This window comes from Epinephelus moara, chromosome 19 (assembly GCF_006386435.1).
Source record: "Epinephelus moara isolate mb chromosome 19, YSFRI_EMoa_1.0, whole genome shotgun sequence".
NCBI classification, from domain to species: Eukaryota; Metazoa; Chordata; class Actinopteri; order Perciformes; family Serranidae; genus Epinephelus; species Epinephelus moara.
The window spans coordinates 18,230,627-18,248,495 of NC_065524.1; the positions used below are offsets into that span (position 1 = coordinate 18,230,627).

Genomic DNA, 17,869 nt, shown 5'->3' on the forward strand with positions numbered 1-17,869 from the left:
GGGTGGGAACAGCTATTTAACTTGCACAACAGATAGGCTACAATTGAGTGAAAGGTGCCATTTCCGTCGAGGGAGATCCGTTCCTGACTGCAAACAGAAAAAATGTCAGTCAAGGACAGAGGTCTGGTCACACAGACGTCCGACTTGTATTGGCTGGCTTCTCGGGACAGCCACTTACACGCGGTACGTCTTTATACAGACAACACAGTGCAAATGATTAAACTCCTCGCCTATTTGGGGGACTGCTACAATGAACGCTGCTCAGTCATCTTGACAATTCACCCTTGCTGGAAGTGCAGGTAAGGGACGGTTTATCAAACGGGGAGACAGCTCAAATCTACTTTAAATGCCATGTGTCAGTACTTTGTTTTGTGATGAACAATGTTTTGAGTGATACCTTGACACTTGCTCCGTCTGGGGTTCCTGGGGGACCCTGTAATTACAAGCAATAAAAAAGTCTCTTTACACAGAGAAAAGACAAAGGGATTTCACAAAAAGACAATGAAATGAATGCTTGTGAAAAGGACATATGTAATTTATTTTTCGTCATCAGTCTTTAACCTTCCCAAGCATTTCCTGACCTTTATTTAAATTGGCAAGTTTGCTTGAAAAACATCCAGATTTTTATAGCAAAGGTCTTTTGTATTATATTTCCTAACCTTTGCACTAATGTTAGTTCTCATAAAGACATGGCTGGCCCCCAGCAGTCTATAGATTATCTTTGAGTGTGTCTTTGTTGCGTGCCTTTCACAGACTCTCCTGTTGTCGTGCAATGCTAATTTGACTTTGAAAAATAACCGCTGCCCCCTCAACTGCGAGCACTGTCCTGCTGCCAATGGACAAGAGAGAGTGATGCCCTGGTGTGTGTGTTTTGAATAGATGATTTTGCCCCTGAGATCTACCTCAGCAAAACAGGTGACTCATAAATGCCAATACCAGGGGATGGAGGAAAAGCTGGCACATGCTAAGGGTATCATCAGGACATTGCCATTTAGAAATGTCACACCTTCTCCATCCTGTCTTTCTTTTGTCCTACGGCTTTGTGTCCTACAACTTTATGAGTTATTAAGGAGGCAGGGAATGCATTGAGTCATGCGGGAGAGGTTAACAGTGAGTGGCTCAATTATACCAAAGATAATTGAACCTATTGAGCAGAACGGTGATAGAAGCAGAACAGAATCTTCCTGGATTTCTGGATGAATAAAGTAAGACAAACCCTATGTCCTGATCAAGAGCATAATCAGGGCGATAGTGCATGAAAATAATTGGACACCCAAAGCATCAGAGCTACATGATGCCTAAACACTCCCGTTTGTCCTGACATCAGAGCAGTTAAGGGTCTGACAGGCTGTCTCCTTTAACACATCGTGGTGTTTGTGGCCTTTACTGTGTGGGTCACTACACAAACACACAAACAGCGTCTAGTATTGGTTTGGATGCCTGAGGAAAACACCATAATTCAAGGAGTCAACAGGCCTTATAGGCAGACTTGTCCTACTCATCAATACGAGCATTCTCAGGAGCTACCTTAATATACCCCTTGTGGTTTCGTGCTAATAATACAGCAGTATGGGAGAGTGGGAGAAGATTTTAAAGCGATCAATACAGCCTAAGCATGGAATTAATGCACAAAGTTTCCAGAGATGTTTCACTTTGAAGAGTGTAATTGCTCTGTTTAAGCTGGATTTTGTATTGCATGTCTGTTACACTGATTGACTGTTTGCTTTAATATGCTTTTATAATTGTGATCAACTTTTTTTTGTAATGTGTCCAATTTTAGCCAGGTCTCAATTGAAATAGGTATGGGAAATCTCAGGTGAATTCTTGGTCAAATAAAGTTAAATTGAAATTGATTTTAAATGGTAGAAAAGCTAGAAAATAAGGTACTGTTCAGTGTGCTGCTGTATTGCGCTGTCGGAGCCAAGCTTTCAGGGTTTGTCATTTGGTTTGAAATCACAGCAGACATGTATATCAGGTAATTTTTCCCTATTGTGAGATGAATGTAATACACTACAATATATAGTATGTCCAGCAGATTTTGAAGGAGTTCATCTTTTTTTTCTTAAAAGGAAAACTTCACCCCCAAAGTGATCATTTGTTTATCATTTACTCACCTCGTGCTACATTTAATTCAGGAAGACAATTTATTTTTCGCTTATGCCTCGACAGTGAAAGAAGAATCCAAAAATGGGAAAGAAATCTTGATGAACTGAATTCATTGGGGGACCACATTTAACAACAGTACAACTAAATAAAAACATCCGTTTATTAACTCTCACACAACTCATACAGTATAATCCAAGTCACATTTAGTCAGTCTTACGCTCAGTACTTCCCAAACACAAGCATTCTTGTGAAAACTTTACAATGAAAAAGGCCAGTGTGTACGATTTAGGGTGCTTTCACACCTGCCCTGTTTGGTTCGGATCAGCCGAACTCAAGTTCGTTTGCTCCTTAAGTGCGGATTGTTTGGGCAGGTGTGGACCAAAACAACCGGACCAAGACCTTCTTGAAGAGGTGGTCTCTGTCCGGTTACAAACGAACTCTGATGCGGTTTGTTTGTGGTGAGAACGTGTTCCAACCTCGATCCGAACCAACTGCACGTATTCCGCATTGTTTGGGTTAAACATGAGCATGTTACAGTCCTGGAGGATTATTAATGTGCACTTCCTCCTGTACTGCCTTTATATGCGCATTCAGCACATCCAATGCATCAAAACATTGTTTTCTAGTTGGAGCCGTGCCTCGTTTTCAAACTGTATGGTTTGACTAAAATGAAGTTGTCCCTCCATTCTGACATTAGAAAGTGTCACATTTATCTTGTAAGTGTACTCTTCTTTAATGTTTTGTTTACTTCCTGGATTTTTCCCACATGGAAATTCTGACAAATCGAGAGCAGCTTTCTCGCACAAGGCATTTTATCTGGTCCGCTTGTAAATGCTGCCGTTAGAACACAAAATAACTCCAGGCAATTGTGCAACTTAACAAAATTAGTCCCTGATTCAGACCAAAGCAAGACAACTCTAGGTCTGAAAACAGCCGTAGTGGCATCTAGTTGTGAGGTTGCAGAGCTGAAACATCTCCCGTGTGCCAAGTGTGTAGGAGAACTATGCTGGCCTACGTGAAAATGCAAATGGCTAAATAGCCCTGTCTAGAGTCAATGTTTGATTTGTCTGCCCTGGGCTACTGTAGAACAACATAGCAGACTTTGTGGAAGAGGACCTGTTCAATATAAAGATATAAACAGCTCATTCTAAGGTAACAAAAATGCAACAACTCTGAGTTGAACAAAAAAATAGTAGCCAATACATGCCCCAAAATCCTACACACTGGACCTTTCAAACTTCTGCATAAAAAGCCAGGTGCACACTTGTCCGTGCAACAATTGATTTACAAATGATCATTTGGGGAGTGAAGAATTTCTATAAAAGAGAAGAGCAGCATTTCTGTATGTGTGTGTCTGTGTTACTGTCACTTACAGGCAGGCCTCTGAGTCCAGGCTCCCCAGCCTTTCCTCTCCGTCCCTGAGGAAGATACAAGTGAGAAAAAGAAAAAAGATTAAGATGAGTGAGTGAAGATGCAACAACAGGTGTGTCTGGGCATGCATGCTGCCAGCAATTAAGGCTAGACAGCAACTCCTGTCGCAGTCTCTAATTTGCTTTTAATTAACAACAAGAAAACAGCTTAATTGCTGCACCCCGTGTGGCCCACTAGTCTTTGTTCCCTCCTCTGGTTTACTGCCTCCTTTCCAGCTGTGTGAGTCCCTCGGTGCATCAATCAACCCAAAGAGCAGATACAGCAGCAAACAGGCCGAGCTAGCCAGTGCTGCCCAGCACTGCAAAACGAGGTCAGCAGGAAGCGACCAATTTGAACCACTTTTGCTTGTTTCAAGGCATATTTTGTCACATTTTGTGAACTGCAAAAAAGCCCTCGTGCTTGAAAGTCTCCGAGTCTTGAAAAGCTGACATCTTAATGAGATGTAATGCGATCTGAACCAAACCAAAGTTGGTATAATTTACATCAAGAGGGTTTATGTCCTCGTGAGAAAAGAGGATAAAGCTCTGTGGATATTCTTACAGCTATCCCATAAACTGGCAGAGCATCACTGGCTTTGTGTTATAAGGGGGGCCTGGAATTAGCTGGCTTTCACACACACAAGACGGATGTAAAATCAACTCAATTAGGAGATGGTAATACTCTGGCCAGTATCAATTCACTGTACGGCAGTGTAATCAAAGGCACAAGTATGAGACAATGCAGATATCTGTATTACGGCTACACGTGATTACCTCTTTCTAATAGGAGTTTCATCATCTGACACAATTGCTATATTGGAACATTGTATCTCTCCTACTGTATGTGTCAGTATGGGTGACACAAAAACACTTCTCTCCTCCACCCGGTTAGTGGTGGTGTAGATCTGTGGAGAGGGAAGGATCACTGGCTGCTGAAAGCAAAGTAGAGAATCACAAAGCAACGCCCCCGAATCTTTCCTTCTGACACTCCATGCACACAGACTTTGATTAACTGGGTCGAATTTGACGTGTACGTTTGCCTGCAAAAAAGAAAAAGACAAAGGAAGGAGCCTCACTGAGAGCGATTGCTTTTAATCATCTGTTTGCATGTGCGCTCATGCTTACATGCTGCGTGTGTTTCTCTGTTTGTAGTCCACAGATTACAGGATTAATGAAAACAGGAGAAGCCAAGGTGTAGTACAGTAAACATTAACCTTAATAATGACACAGTGGAACCAGTGTGTGCCTCCTTTTGGGAATTGCACGCTTTCCTCTGTTCATGCTGTTTGATGTACCAACAAAGGCCCGGCCAGCGCCTTTTGATCATCCATGTTAATGTTGCTTTGAGGCTACATATGCTTTAATGTGAGCATGAATGAGTGCTACGGCGAGAAGAGCTGGAAGACAGTCGAACTGCGTTGACGTGCAGGAACAGCACCTTTAAACCCTAAAATCCTTTTCTTTAGATGATTGACATTATATTGCACTGGAATAACCTCTCAAAATGTAATTGAGGTTGGTTGCCTTTGTCGCGCAGGAGAAGAGAAGTCAGAGTGGCAGGCGAAGTATTCAACGACTGCTCGTGCACAAGGGTGCCGTATGTAGATTCAAAACACATCACTTTTGTGTAAAAGGTCTATTTCTCACAAACAAAGACAGTGTTTCGGCGAGGGTGGATGGTGTTGTTTTTCCCTCTTTCACTGATAATGAATAGGCTGACACTGAATCAGTGCTACGTTTGCAAAAAGTTCAGACTGTTTGTTCTAGCCTTATCCCCTCTCTGCTGCCCTTTCTCCCCTGAACTCGACAACAAAAGCAGATTACATAGATAAGTAATTTAGCTAATGAATATTTCATATGCTATTATTCCAAGCAGGTCATGAATTATGCAGTTTTCAAAATTATTTCTCTACATTTGCCCTTAAACCTCTTTTAACGCCAAAGTGCATACTAATTTTATGTCCACGTATTTGCATATTATCATCAAAACAAACAGAGCTGCTCTGGATCACAGTTTTCAACAAATGAAGTCAGAGGAACTAAATGACGACTCCATATTACCAAACTCACTGTAGGCCTGAAGCTCACTTGTACAGTTCCCTACAAGTTATAAAATGCTTCCTGATACAGTGGTATGATTTTGCTTCTGACTTAATTTCCACATCTGAAAAAGCCCTTCAGGAAATATTTCCTACTGTTTCAAAAATGTAGTTCTGGCGTTACATTCTGCTCACAAAAAGAAATATTAGTTTTATCTATCACTGCCTTCATTAGCATAGTCACATTGGATTTATATTCACTTGCCAGTTTATTAGGTACACCTACCTTTAACTAAAGCTTTGTACGACAACCATCCTGCTATAAATCCTAGCAGTATGATGAATATAAAGGCCAAGACACATTAAACCAATCGACCATTTATTCACTTGTCACACAGAATTATGACAAGCGATCCTGTCAGCTCCTTCAACTTGTACTCTGGCAATTAGTCCTTTTTAGCGCTTCTTACATCGTAAGCTGCTGCTTTATAATTGTCATGTCTTCAGATGTCTCTGGTAATCAGTGGTTTCAGAATGTGGTATGATGACAGTTGCCTCTGTTGTTTTATAACAAATAAATCCACCACATACTCAGTGAATTCATTGATGTCATTGGTGACGTCAATGGTGGTTTCCTGGAACGTGCCCCAGACTCTGACTGGCTCCATCTCTTGCATCACTGGGGCTATGCATCACACTTAGTTTACATATCTTGACCTCCTGAACATGGGCAGAACTGCTCTACAGCCACCTCTGAACAGCACATGATCCAGAGTGTTTACTCCCCTTGTGGCGTTGGGTGAGCAGGAACAGGACAGCACCTCACATTCCCACTGTCACACCAGTCCTTATTCACTTCCTCCCATTGTCTCGCCAGAGCCCTCTGATTTATCAGATCGGCATATAGAAAAAGAGTCACCTGGTTGAATGGCAGTGTCCAAGATTTAGCCAAGTTTCAGTGGATCAAAGTATGTTACAGTTCCTGATATCTGGTGGTAAGTTCATATCAAAGGCATGGCAGTGACCAAGGCAAAATGTTGCACAGCCTCCCGTCTGGGCCAAAAAGTTGCACTTGAACACACCTAAAAGTCTACAGCTGGCGGTCAAATAGCACATACACTGCATGCCTGCACGACAGGAAATATATCTCCATACCAGCAGGTGGCAGGTGAAACCATAAGATCTAAGACAGCAGATTTACAAATCGCTATGATACATACGTGAAACAAATCAGTGTTTCACTACCATTTTCACACCACTTTCTTTCACCACTCTGTCTTCAGGTGCTTCATTTCAGATGGAGATGAGATAAAAACTGAGAAGAGCCTTCTTTGTGTACCCTCTTGACTTTAATGTCTGCTTGCTTTCTTCACTTCTGTTTCTCATTTCTGATTTGCTTAAGATGAACAGCCAATCACAGTGATCTCTCTCTTATTGATGAGATTCAACATGCTCAATCAGCTGAAAATGTTCAGTTTTTGTTGAAAGTGATGTAGAGAGGTGATGATTCAGAGACTGTAGCTTGTGGTGCTGCTGAATTTTATATTGTTTCACTGTGAAGTGTTTCTAATATTTACCCTAACCTCACTGACATAAACAAGGTGTTCTCTGTATCGGGTACGTGTAGGTGAGTGTAGATAAACTCGGTGTCTATGTTGGAAGTTCATGTCAGAGTTATTTTTCTTTAATAAGATACTCATTTATTATTCATAAACAGAAACCGCTCAGACAATCATTTTCTCAACAAAGCAATCCATTATAAAGACTACACCAGGTGACCTTGGGGTTAGACCGACACTTCTCTGTACAGAGGACCTCTGGTTTCTCTGGTTAGCACGCCATCCCCAACAAATCTGTGCACAGTGACAAGAAATAATTAGTCTGGTGCACAGCTGTCATCACCGTTTGCACTCAGTTGACTCCAAACTGAAACACCTGCCAGTGACACAGCGAGATAACTGCCTCTGAAGGAACAAACTGGCTCTGCAATACTGAGATAATCAAGATGCCAACTACTGCCATAGTGCCCATGAGCACCCAAATACTACAGCAACAGTTTTAACAGTTTAGCTTTTAGCACAAGTGTTTCAGAGTGTTAACCGGGGGTCTTAAGTTGAATTCTGTGTTAATGCCATTTCAATGATTTGATCAAGTCTAAATGTCATGTTTGGACCTCCTAGACTTTTATAAAAGCGTAACTTAAGGGATATACTGACATTTTGAATTGAGGTCATTTTATCATCATGTCCAGTCATGTTAAAGCTTTTATTTCCCCTCACTTATTCTTAACAGTTTGTTGGTGTGTTGACACTGCAGAGAACAATACATGCTTTTAGGTACAAGCTAAAAAAAAACTAACTTTGATGGAGTGTTAACAATGTCAACATCTACTTCACTGTAGAACCACAGAGCCAAAACATCATATCATATATTCAGCATTTATAATTGTTACTCGTGCTTTCCTGAAGAATAGACAGTGTTTAAGTGACACCAGTGCATTAACGGTTTAAGCACTAATTCCAGGAGTCCTGCATCTTTATACAAAGCTTTAATATAAGGCTGCCCCCGAATAGTCGACCACAAAGGTCATTAGTTGGCAAGATTTCATTGGTCACTTAGTCATAGAAAAAAAAAAAAACAAGCAAGCCTGAAACTCTATTAGTAGCTGCGCCCTGTCAAAACAAATCAAAACCTATATGACTGGACCATGTGGGAATTTAATTTGAAAGGACAGACACAGAAGGAGGTCAGCGGTCAGACAGGAGTCACGTTACAAACCAATCACAGCCGACAGATATCTTTCCCTTCTTCTGTAAATATTCAGTCTGATAAATACAGAACAGTTGATCATGTTAGTGCAGGGCTACCCAGAGCTTTACATCTGTCATACAGACGATAGGCCTACACACTTATAAACAGCGCCTGGAAGGAGATCAGCTCTGCAGGGTTTCAGGTAAATAGGCTATACAATGCTTGTTAAGGTTGCTTAGCAACCTCAGACACAACCTGCACTCTTGAGAGCTGGCACAAAAAGGCGGTTAAATATACAGCATGTGTATGGCCCCTAATTTACAGGGCTAGTACCTGCGGTTATTCCACAGGCTAGTTAATAACCTGTCAGGCAGGAAATCCAAAATGTGGGATCATTTTGAGAAGGTGAAGGACGAACCCAAGGTGATATGTAAACTCGTCAACAACAGACATGACGTATCATCTGAAACATGGAAGTAGCTACATGCCCATTAGCCACTTAGCACAATCATTACTGCTTTGCCGACAGCGTCATTAACAGGCGGCTCGCTCAGTGTGTGACGTGCACTTGTAGATAAAATATAGGCCTATATTAATGAAGGTTCATTAGTACGGTTTTGTATTTCTCTGTAATGTAGCACAGTGTTAACAGTGTTACTGATACTATTCTTTCTCACACCTTCAACTCAAACCATTGTGTTGCCCCGCCCAAAATATATAATATAATAATTAAATTAAACATAACGTAAACATGCAGGCGACTAGTCGACTAATGGCCCTCAATGATGACTATTGGTCGACTGGGAAAAGTCTTAGTCTGTAGCTAGGACAGATTTCTTCACAAATCATATTTTTCTTATTTAAGCATTGCAGCTAAGTATAAATGTAGGTAGTACATCTGTGGTCCTATGCAGGGGTGAGTTTTATATAAGAATCTGGTTATATAAGTGAGTTTGGTTAATCTACATTTCTCCAACAGGTACAAGTACTTTTATAAAGTAAATAGAGAGTATTAGTTTCAAGGACGTTTCAAGGGAAGTTTTTCAACATCAGAAATATGGACTTTGATGCTGAAGCGCTTGATTCATTTTGACAAACAGAAATTAGAGGATGGATAAATGAAATTAAGCAAATTTGAGGCAAGTAGGACCTCACAAAATAAAATTTAAGAATAATGACTTTAAGGTCTATCATTTATAAAGTTGAATTTATGCCATTCAAATACATTTTTGAGGACCTGCAGACACCCTGTGTATTTTTTAGTACAGTTTTCCTGGTGAAAAAGGCAGACACAACACCAGAGGAAAGTGTCAGAGGTGAACTGCAGTCCAAAGCAGTCTCTAGGCAACAAGGATGAACAGCAAACTGAAACTGAGGATTTGGACTTCAAAAAAGACCGGACAGAAAGAAAGAAAGAAAAAAATATAGATTCATATGAATGTAAAAAACATGAGAAATGTGTGACAGCAAAACAGAAAGATGTTTTACTCAATGTACGAATATTTTAGCGAGAGAGAAAGTGCAGCCTGCAGTTGGAATTGGATCATTAGTTAAATGGCTTCTCAGCTCGGCTATTTTCATGTCACTTTTACACTTAAAACTACCTATATGAAAAAAATCCACGACAGAATACATCGACATGATGATAGCTGTAACTTGAATTATAGAATGAGACCAGCCAGCAGTGTCTGCACTTCCTTTCTTTCAGCTAAGCCAGCCTTAACTTTCTCATTTCCTTCTCTGTGTCTCCATCTCTCATTTATCTCCCCCTTTGTGTATAATATCATAACTCTAAAACTCTCATCTCATCCCTCTCTCCTGTCTCCTGTTTTCCTTGTCATGTCTCCTTCCTCCTCCTGTCTCCTGTCACTCGCCCCGTTTCTCCCTCACCCAACTTCCAGCGCCTGTTGGATCACCCTGGCAATCTCTGTTGCTATGCAACGCTCAGTGTCCTATAAATTTGACAACATCCTAGTGCTTGATTATTATTTGAGCGCTGCAGTGTGAAGCCCTCCTTCAGGTCATTGCAGTAGATTAGAGGGAGGGAGAGATAGAGGAAGGCAAGGAAGGAAATGAGGGATGAGAGGGAGGGAAGGAGGTGGAGAAAGATGAAGGGATTGCAGAGGAGAGGAAAGGGGGAGAGTCAGACTGAAAGATGAACTAGCTTCTTGAGTGAATGAAAGATGGGCTGGCTAACACATATTCACAAGCACTATTTATCTGTTCCACTCTAAAAACCTGCAAACCATATAACAGAAGTGTGAGAAGCACTCCACATTAACCACTAATTCAATAACAGTGCTAGTAAAGCTGGAGTGAGTACACGTTTGAGCTGGGGTAAGAAGGAGGCCTCCGTAGATTGACAGCGTATTTTCAACTTCCTACTTAATCCACATGGATCCCAGCCTCGACTGGCTTCAACTCTGCTGTGAGTTGTAAAGAGCGAAAGGAGAGCACAGACATGGGGCCCGGCTCAGTCCTGCAACACAAGCCCCCAATCTGAGAGCAAAGTCAACAGCGACAGTGACACACAGCAGAGGCACTCGTTTATGATGACTCCATAATCCTTATCCCAAATGTCAACATGTTCTCTGAGACATTCCCTGTCTGACTACCCATACTGGGATAACGCAGGGGTGTAAAACGGAGAGGCCAGAACGTGTCGCATTTTTACCAATAAAGCAGATATACCATCAAGAAGCCACATAATCCACCTGACAAATGCCCCTGTCAAGAGGGGTCAGTAGATAAGCTGGAGAAGCCTTCTGAAATGAACACCGCAGCACCCAACTCAAACCTGACACATAGCACGGAGGGACAAAATGATTCTGCCTTTTGTATGCAGGGATAGCTCAGGATTCAATGTTCCGGTTTCTTTCACTTGCCCAGTCAGGTAAGTGGGTCAGAAATCTACTTGCCTGAAGCTGATATCTTATTTTCCCCGATAAAAACTGTTTTATTCATCATGGGTTATCAAATAACGACAAAGGCTTAAGTTAATTAGTGAAACTTGTCATGCCTGTAAATAGGGGTGTGGCGCATCATCTTGTTCACGATAATACTGGTATAATTTTTAATATCATATGAAAAATTCATATCGTGATACTCGCGATATTTTGACCTGCTGACATTGACTAATACTGTTGCGCACAGCAACAAGTTTGGCTGAAAGCCAAATTATTTGCGACTCTGCAGCGGTTCCAAAAAGAGGAGCAGCTTCAGTAGTGTGGAATAAACTGTGGCGTCATTAGGCCTGGGCGTCCTTTATGTTTTTTTAAACAGCCACAGATTTCTCAGACTCTTTTAGTGAATTACCGCTCAGAGGAAACTCGATCAGTGGCTCCTCTGGCAGCAGAGCAGCGTCTCTTGCCGTGCACACATGGGAGTCATTGTCATTTTATCATACGCCTTTGGTAATATAAACCTATGTGACGCTCGCAGCTCGACAAAAAACTACATATATGTGAATGTGCGATAGTTATGGTGTCATAACAGCCTGTCACAGGTTACAGCATGATGATTAGAGGAGAAATGGCAGAGCATAAAGGTCCAGGTGGAAAAAAAACAACTAAATCATTTAGGATTTTGCAAAAAGAGAAGAAAATCTCCTGTTGATTTATATATATAGATCCAAAAGTATATGTTTTTGTATTTGGGAACTGTGTGTAATTTGTGGTAGATTACATTTTGTTGGATTTTTAATATATATGTATATCTTCTTGTTGTTGTTTACAAACTAAAGAAATTAGAGATCACTTTTGTTTATTTTTTACTGAATATTTGAAGACGGTTGACATTAGGGCCGTAACGGTACGTGTATTTGTGTTGAACCGTTCGGTACGCGACTTTCGGTTCGGCACGACCCTGTACCGAATTATTGGGTGCAGGATATTATTTTATTTTGTTTTATTTTAATTCCGTTTTTTGCGAGCCCAACCATTTAAAATATCTAGTTCCCCGACGGACATAATTGAGTGACGGACCGAGTCCGACCGTAAATCTCCGCTTTCACTTTGTGCAGCGCATTCTCGCATTTTGACAACATGGCAAGTGAGCCTGACGAACCTGAAGACCCACCCGCAAACCTTAAGTCCTCCGTTTGGGAACGCTTTGGTTTCAGGGTAAAATACGAAGATGGAAATAAACAAGTTGACAAGACCATAGCAGTGTGCCGACACTGCAGAACAGCGGTCGGGTATGTACTTGGAAACACGTCTGACATGCTAACGCATCTAAAGCGACACCACCCGAGTTTGAACGTTAACAGGCACAACTAGAAAAAGCAATCTGGTGCAAACTACGATATCGTCGTCGTTTAAAAAGAAAGAGCGTTTCCCTGACCATCGCGCTAAAGAAATAATCAACGCCATTGGAGTTGAGTAAAATTGTTTAAGCTGCACTTTAGATATAAGCATGTTTTGTTTACTGCACTTTAACAAAGTGGGAAAGCTAAGTAAGTTCCTAGTAAAACTGAATCTGAGCAGGCTTTAAAGCTGACCAGCTGCACTATACTTTTTATTTTAATTGAGTAAAACTGTTAAAGCAGAAATGTATATTTATATTTTTCATTCAAAAAATGTGTTAAAAAAAACAGCAGGATTTTATTTTTCACTTTTATATTTCTATTTTCATTCAAACAATGTGAAAAAGCAGGATTTGTTTCATTCAAAAATTGTGTAAAAAGAGTTAACTGCTGTGGTGGTATGTTTTAATAAGGTTACCAATAAGTAAACGATATTTAATAGTTGTCTATTTCTTTCATTACTGTACCGAAAAAAACCGAACTGTAACTTGTGTACCGAGGTACGTACCGAACCGAGATTTTTGTGTACCGTTACACCCCTAGCTGACATGACATGTCTCACATTTGACATGTAATGACATGTAAACATATTACTTATTTTGTTGCAATTCTGTTCTTAAATTAATCCTAAAATATAGATTTTTTTTTTTTTTTTACTAATCTTTACTAAATACTCTATATCACCCACCCTTACCTGTAAAAAATAAGCCCGTTTTATCCATTATGCTCTCAAATTTGCAGCAAATGGGCAATACGTAGTTGTACATTTGCCCACATCCTCCACCAAATCATACACCCAAATAAAACTCCTGTTTCGTGGATAACTGAAAAGCTGTCTTGCGCTTCAGCTCATAAATAAATAATGTCTGTTATTATACACATATGACTATTGTCACACATGTATACTGCCAGATATTAATACATACTTTCAACATATTGTACCACANGATTTGTGATATTGGGCTTTATAAATAAAATTGATTGATGATTGATTGATAAACTGCCTTTCTCCGCTGCCACTTTCTAACAAGTGCCCGATCAGTACTGCAGATGTGCAAGTATGGCTCACTCCTTTGCTCCTTTACTTCCATAATCAGATCCAAAATATGATGTGTTTAATTTTTTTTTTTTACCACTTGCCCAACCAGCTAGATTTACTAGCCCCACATAGCATTTTACTTGCCCCCAGGCAATCCTTAGTGTTGAGCCCTGTAGCTACCAGTGAGTAAATCAGTTTAAACTAACTGTAATATCAGACTGTTTGTTGTGTTGTAGAAGAAAGGTACTCAAAACACAGGATTGGGCATTTGAGGGTTTACTCGCGAGAAAGCCAAAGAATTAGTTAATCATGACAATTTATAAGTGTGGGACAAACAAGCAGTATCAGTGTTTTCCTGTTATTCAGACAATGACCTCTGACCAAATTTGGCCAGAATCATGCAAAATCATTTCACTGAAATCAGGATAACAACAGTCTATATCCAGTCATGCACACCATATATTACAAAGTAAGACTTTATGCCAGATCACTATAGTTGTTAATTTACCTCTCAATGTAAAAAAGGTAAGCTCTCAAAAGTGACTATCCCATTTTTGATATTTACATTAATTCTCTACTAAATTATAATTCCATGTAGGGGATACAATATGACCATTATTAGTAAGGTTTTGATGTTGAAGTTTAGGAGAAGACTGTCTTCCCTCACAAACTGTTCACAATCACTTATTCATGATAGCCTGGTTATACTCCTGACACCTCTACAGACTAATCACCAGAAATCTTTGGTATACTGCTTTTCGTCCCTCTGCATGTCTCACGTGTGACATAGAAGTTTAATGTCCGGAAGGGGAAACTATGTGACATTACCAAAGCCAAGTTGGTCTGCGACAATGTTATGTGGCTCATGGGAGAGATGACCTTTTCTTGACTGAAAAACTCACATGCCACTCCCACTCTTTCTGCCTGAGCTGAGTCCCGTCTCCCTCTGGGGACATGTACTCAGGCCACCTGAGCCTTTTGTCTCACTGCTGTTCTGCGTTTAACTGGGACTGACTGTGTGGCTTATGAGCAGCAGCTGTATTTACTTGGTAAACAAATGTGTACAAAACAGTAAAGAGGATAAACAATCATAATATCCTCATGTCGCTTAACAATTCACAGAACAAAGACAGGATGGTGCATTTTGTGTTGTGGGGTTTTCTGTAATTGTTGTCTGTGTGCAAGATGTACTCCAGCAGTACATCGAGGGACCAAAGACTAAAAAAAAACATCCCTCCACACCAGTGTTGAAAGGTTGATTTGGACACGGACAGTCCAAAAATACACACGGATATCCAGAAGTGTGGACACAAACGCAGACAGACAAATGTACACATGCTGCATGCACATAAAAACAAGTATGAGAAGTTTGCCACAGCACAACCTGTCACAATATTTATTCCCAAGTGAAAATGCATGTCTGCTTCCGGCCTGTGAAAGACGGGGATAAAAAAAGGACGGAAACTCTACAATCAGATGCACTAAGTTGATCCTCTCAATCCTTCAGTTAAACTTATAGTCCGTTAGGAGCATTTATTGTATCCAGACTCAGACAAGATATATACAATTACTCACACTGCCAGCGAAAGCTAATTTATTCTGTAATTAATTCTGAAATGTCATCCTTTCCCCTTGCAAATATTTTCTGATTTCCCATTTAAAAATTTGCACCATGAACCATAAGAATCAACAAGACCACGAAAAAACAGCATAAAGTATGCACAAAGGATCTCTCAAATACCAATGTCTCTGTAGCAGCCTCTTTAACCTTTCCCCATGTTTAGCTTAGCTACAATATGTGTCTATTTATCAAGAAAGATGCTGAGAAAGTTAATATGACCATGACATAAACTCCAGAGATAGTTTGGGCATATCAAGTTTTTTTGCTTTTGTGATATTCTCTTTATAAGAAAAGAACTATCTAACAGCCACATTCTCAGCTTCACCTACGTTATATTCTCACACACACACACACTACGTCAGCCCAGCTGCTTCTGGGTGTTAGCTTTGAAATATCAGCTGAGTATCAGTTGGGAACGGGGACAAATATTCAGTGACTTCACACCAACTATGCAGCTCGATATGCTGCAGTTGACAGAACTCTCACCAAAGCCCCTTTTCATTGTGTCAAATCAGCTATTAACGCTTCTGAGGTAAATATTGATCATACTGCTTGCTTGAAATGTCACAAAACACACAGCAGAGACCGCAGCCTCACCTGCTTCTGATTAAGGATCCAATTAGAGACAGACAGTGCAAATTCCCTACTTGTGACTGCCCTCGCTGGATGCCATCTTAGGACACTGCACAAGCTCAGAAAATGCCTGGGCACTGGAGCTTGCAGAGATCCCTTGCACTTGGTAAAAGCCTCAATAAAATAGGATTTGTTCCAGTTGTTTACTGAGGGTTAAGAGGAGCGGCCGGGGCAGGAAGAGAACGGCAAAGCCGACAGCTGCCTGGCAGGGGCTCAAATGCAGCTTAGCATTTTTCACCATTCTGACTGGCACACAATGCTCTCTTTAACTCCCAGCCATCTAAATATTCAGGGACGTATAAAGAGATGGCTGACACTGCAGCCGACTTAAGACACAGCTCAGCTGGCCAAGATTGCACCTATAGTCTCTTGGCTAAAGCTTTCCATGAAGGCTTTCCTCACAGAGACTCAATCGGAGAGCCCACGTGACTGAACGGTGATTTGTTCATGTGCCACTAGATGGCAAACTAGGTTCGTCACAAATTTTGTACACAGTGGGGGACAAGCCAATGAGGAGACTGTAAGCTCTCTATGAGAGAGGATAGATGTCCTCAATGCATGAATGTATGATGTGTGTTGGGTAACATCCCTAATTAGGCAGTCTGGCAATTAGGCACTGAATACCGTAAAGGAGATTTTTCTGTAGAGGGCTTACAACGATGAGAGAAGAAGGAAATAGACGAGAGCAAGAAGCTGCATGAGAGTGACAGAGAGGGACAATCATTTTCATACCGCATTATGCCTCTTTTCAACTGCCACACAATACAAGGGGACACAGGTGGCATTACAAGGGTACCCAGTCATAGAACGCGGTATATCATCGGGTAAAATAACCATTACAGAGCTACTTCAGCAAAGACCAAAATCCTCACTACCACACAGTATGCAAACACTAGAGCCAAATGCAAACACAGGAAATGCAGACAGTGGATGTCTGTGGAAACTAAGCCAAGGCAGTCCCAAGGGAGCCTCAGAACAGCTCTTTACAACAGCCATGTCTCTACCACGTCTTCACGGATGAGTTTTAAGAGCTCATTGATTTTAACAACTCCTAAGGAGAGGAAAGAGGAGATCTGAATTTGCATTTTTATGTGGTGAAGATGATGAATCTATATTAAACCATGAGCTCAATTCCCACCTATAAGCTGAATGTCTGTGTGCAGTGTTTCCATGTGAGCTGGGTGCCTACTGCGTTGGCTCCTCACTAGGCCACCGTTGCCTCTTGAATGTTCTCATCTCCTAATGGATGCTGTTATTAGTCTTGGCTCTTAGAAATTTCACAGTCTCATCTGGACTTTTGGCCGTATTATTCATCCGGAGCAGATTGCTCCCGTCCTATGTTTACAGATACTGAGTGTTTCATTAATGCATTATCCAACAAGTGAATAGGAGAGGCTGAAAATCTACTTTGAATAAACCCTGCTTCATTTTACAAGCCAAATATTTGAGGTCAGAGAGAATACACTGTGCAAAGATCCACAGGGCGCTCACTCCGGGTACTATAGCCTTCAGCGAGTCTTATGCTTCATATCACTCACCACGCATAACAGATTACACTAAGGTCCCACACACAACCATCTGTATAATATCAGGCCACTGTAAATGCGCTGCTCCCTGGCATGCCATTAAAGTGGACACAGATGAATGTATCTAAATTGGTTGCGGGCAGGATGAGAGTGTGAAGAATCAAAATATGGATGGCAGGCTGTAACAGTGATGCAGCCTCCCACTGCCGTGCCTCAGTGTTCTGCAGTGTTCGGGGCTACATCTCCTCCCCGTCCTGCCTCCTTCCCCCTGCACTCTTAGCCCTCCCTCGGCCGAGGAAAACGCCAGACATAGACAGGGCTGACTCGGAGGCATGCTTCAATCCAAGCATCCTGGATCCAAAATGCCCTTTTAAAGGTATTTACATTCACAGCATTTCTCAAACTCTGTCTCCTGCTTTAACTGACCCGAAATGCCAGCAGA

The 17,869-nt window shown here is 41.1% G+C and overlaps 1 protein-coding gene across 6 annotated transcripts in view; it reads right to left on the reverse strand.

Annotated features, from left to right (window-relative positions):
• Positions 1 to 17,869, reverse strand: part of LOC126406274 (collagen alpha-1(XIX) chain-like) — a 144,808-nt gene that overhangs the window by 63,559 nt on the left and 63,380 nt on the right. For all 6 annotated transcript variants that reach the window (XM_050070428.1, XM_050070430.1, XM_050070429.1 and 3 more), the window contains 2 exons: positions 3,480 to 3,524; positions 398 to 433 (listed from right to left, as the gene is read on the reverse strand). In XM_050070428.1, coding sequence (XP_049926385.1) covers positions 398 to 433; positions 3,480 to 3,524 — 81 coding nt within the window. The remainder of the gene's footprint in view (positions 1 to 397; positions 434 to 3,479; positions 3,525 to 17,869) is intronic.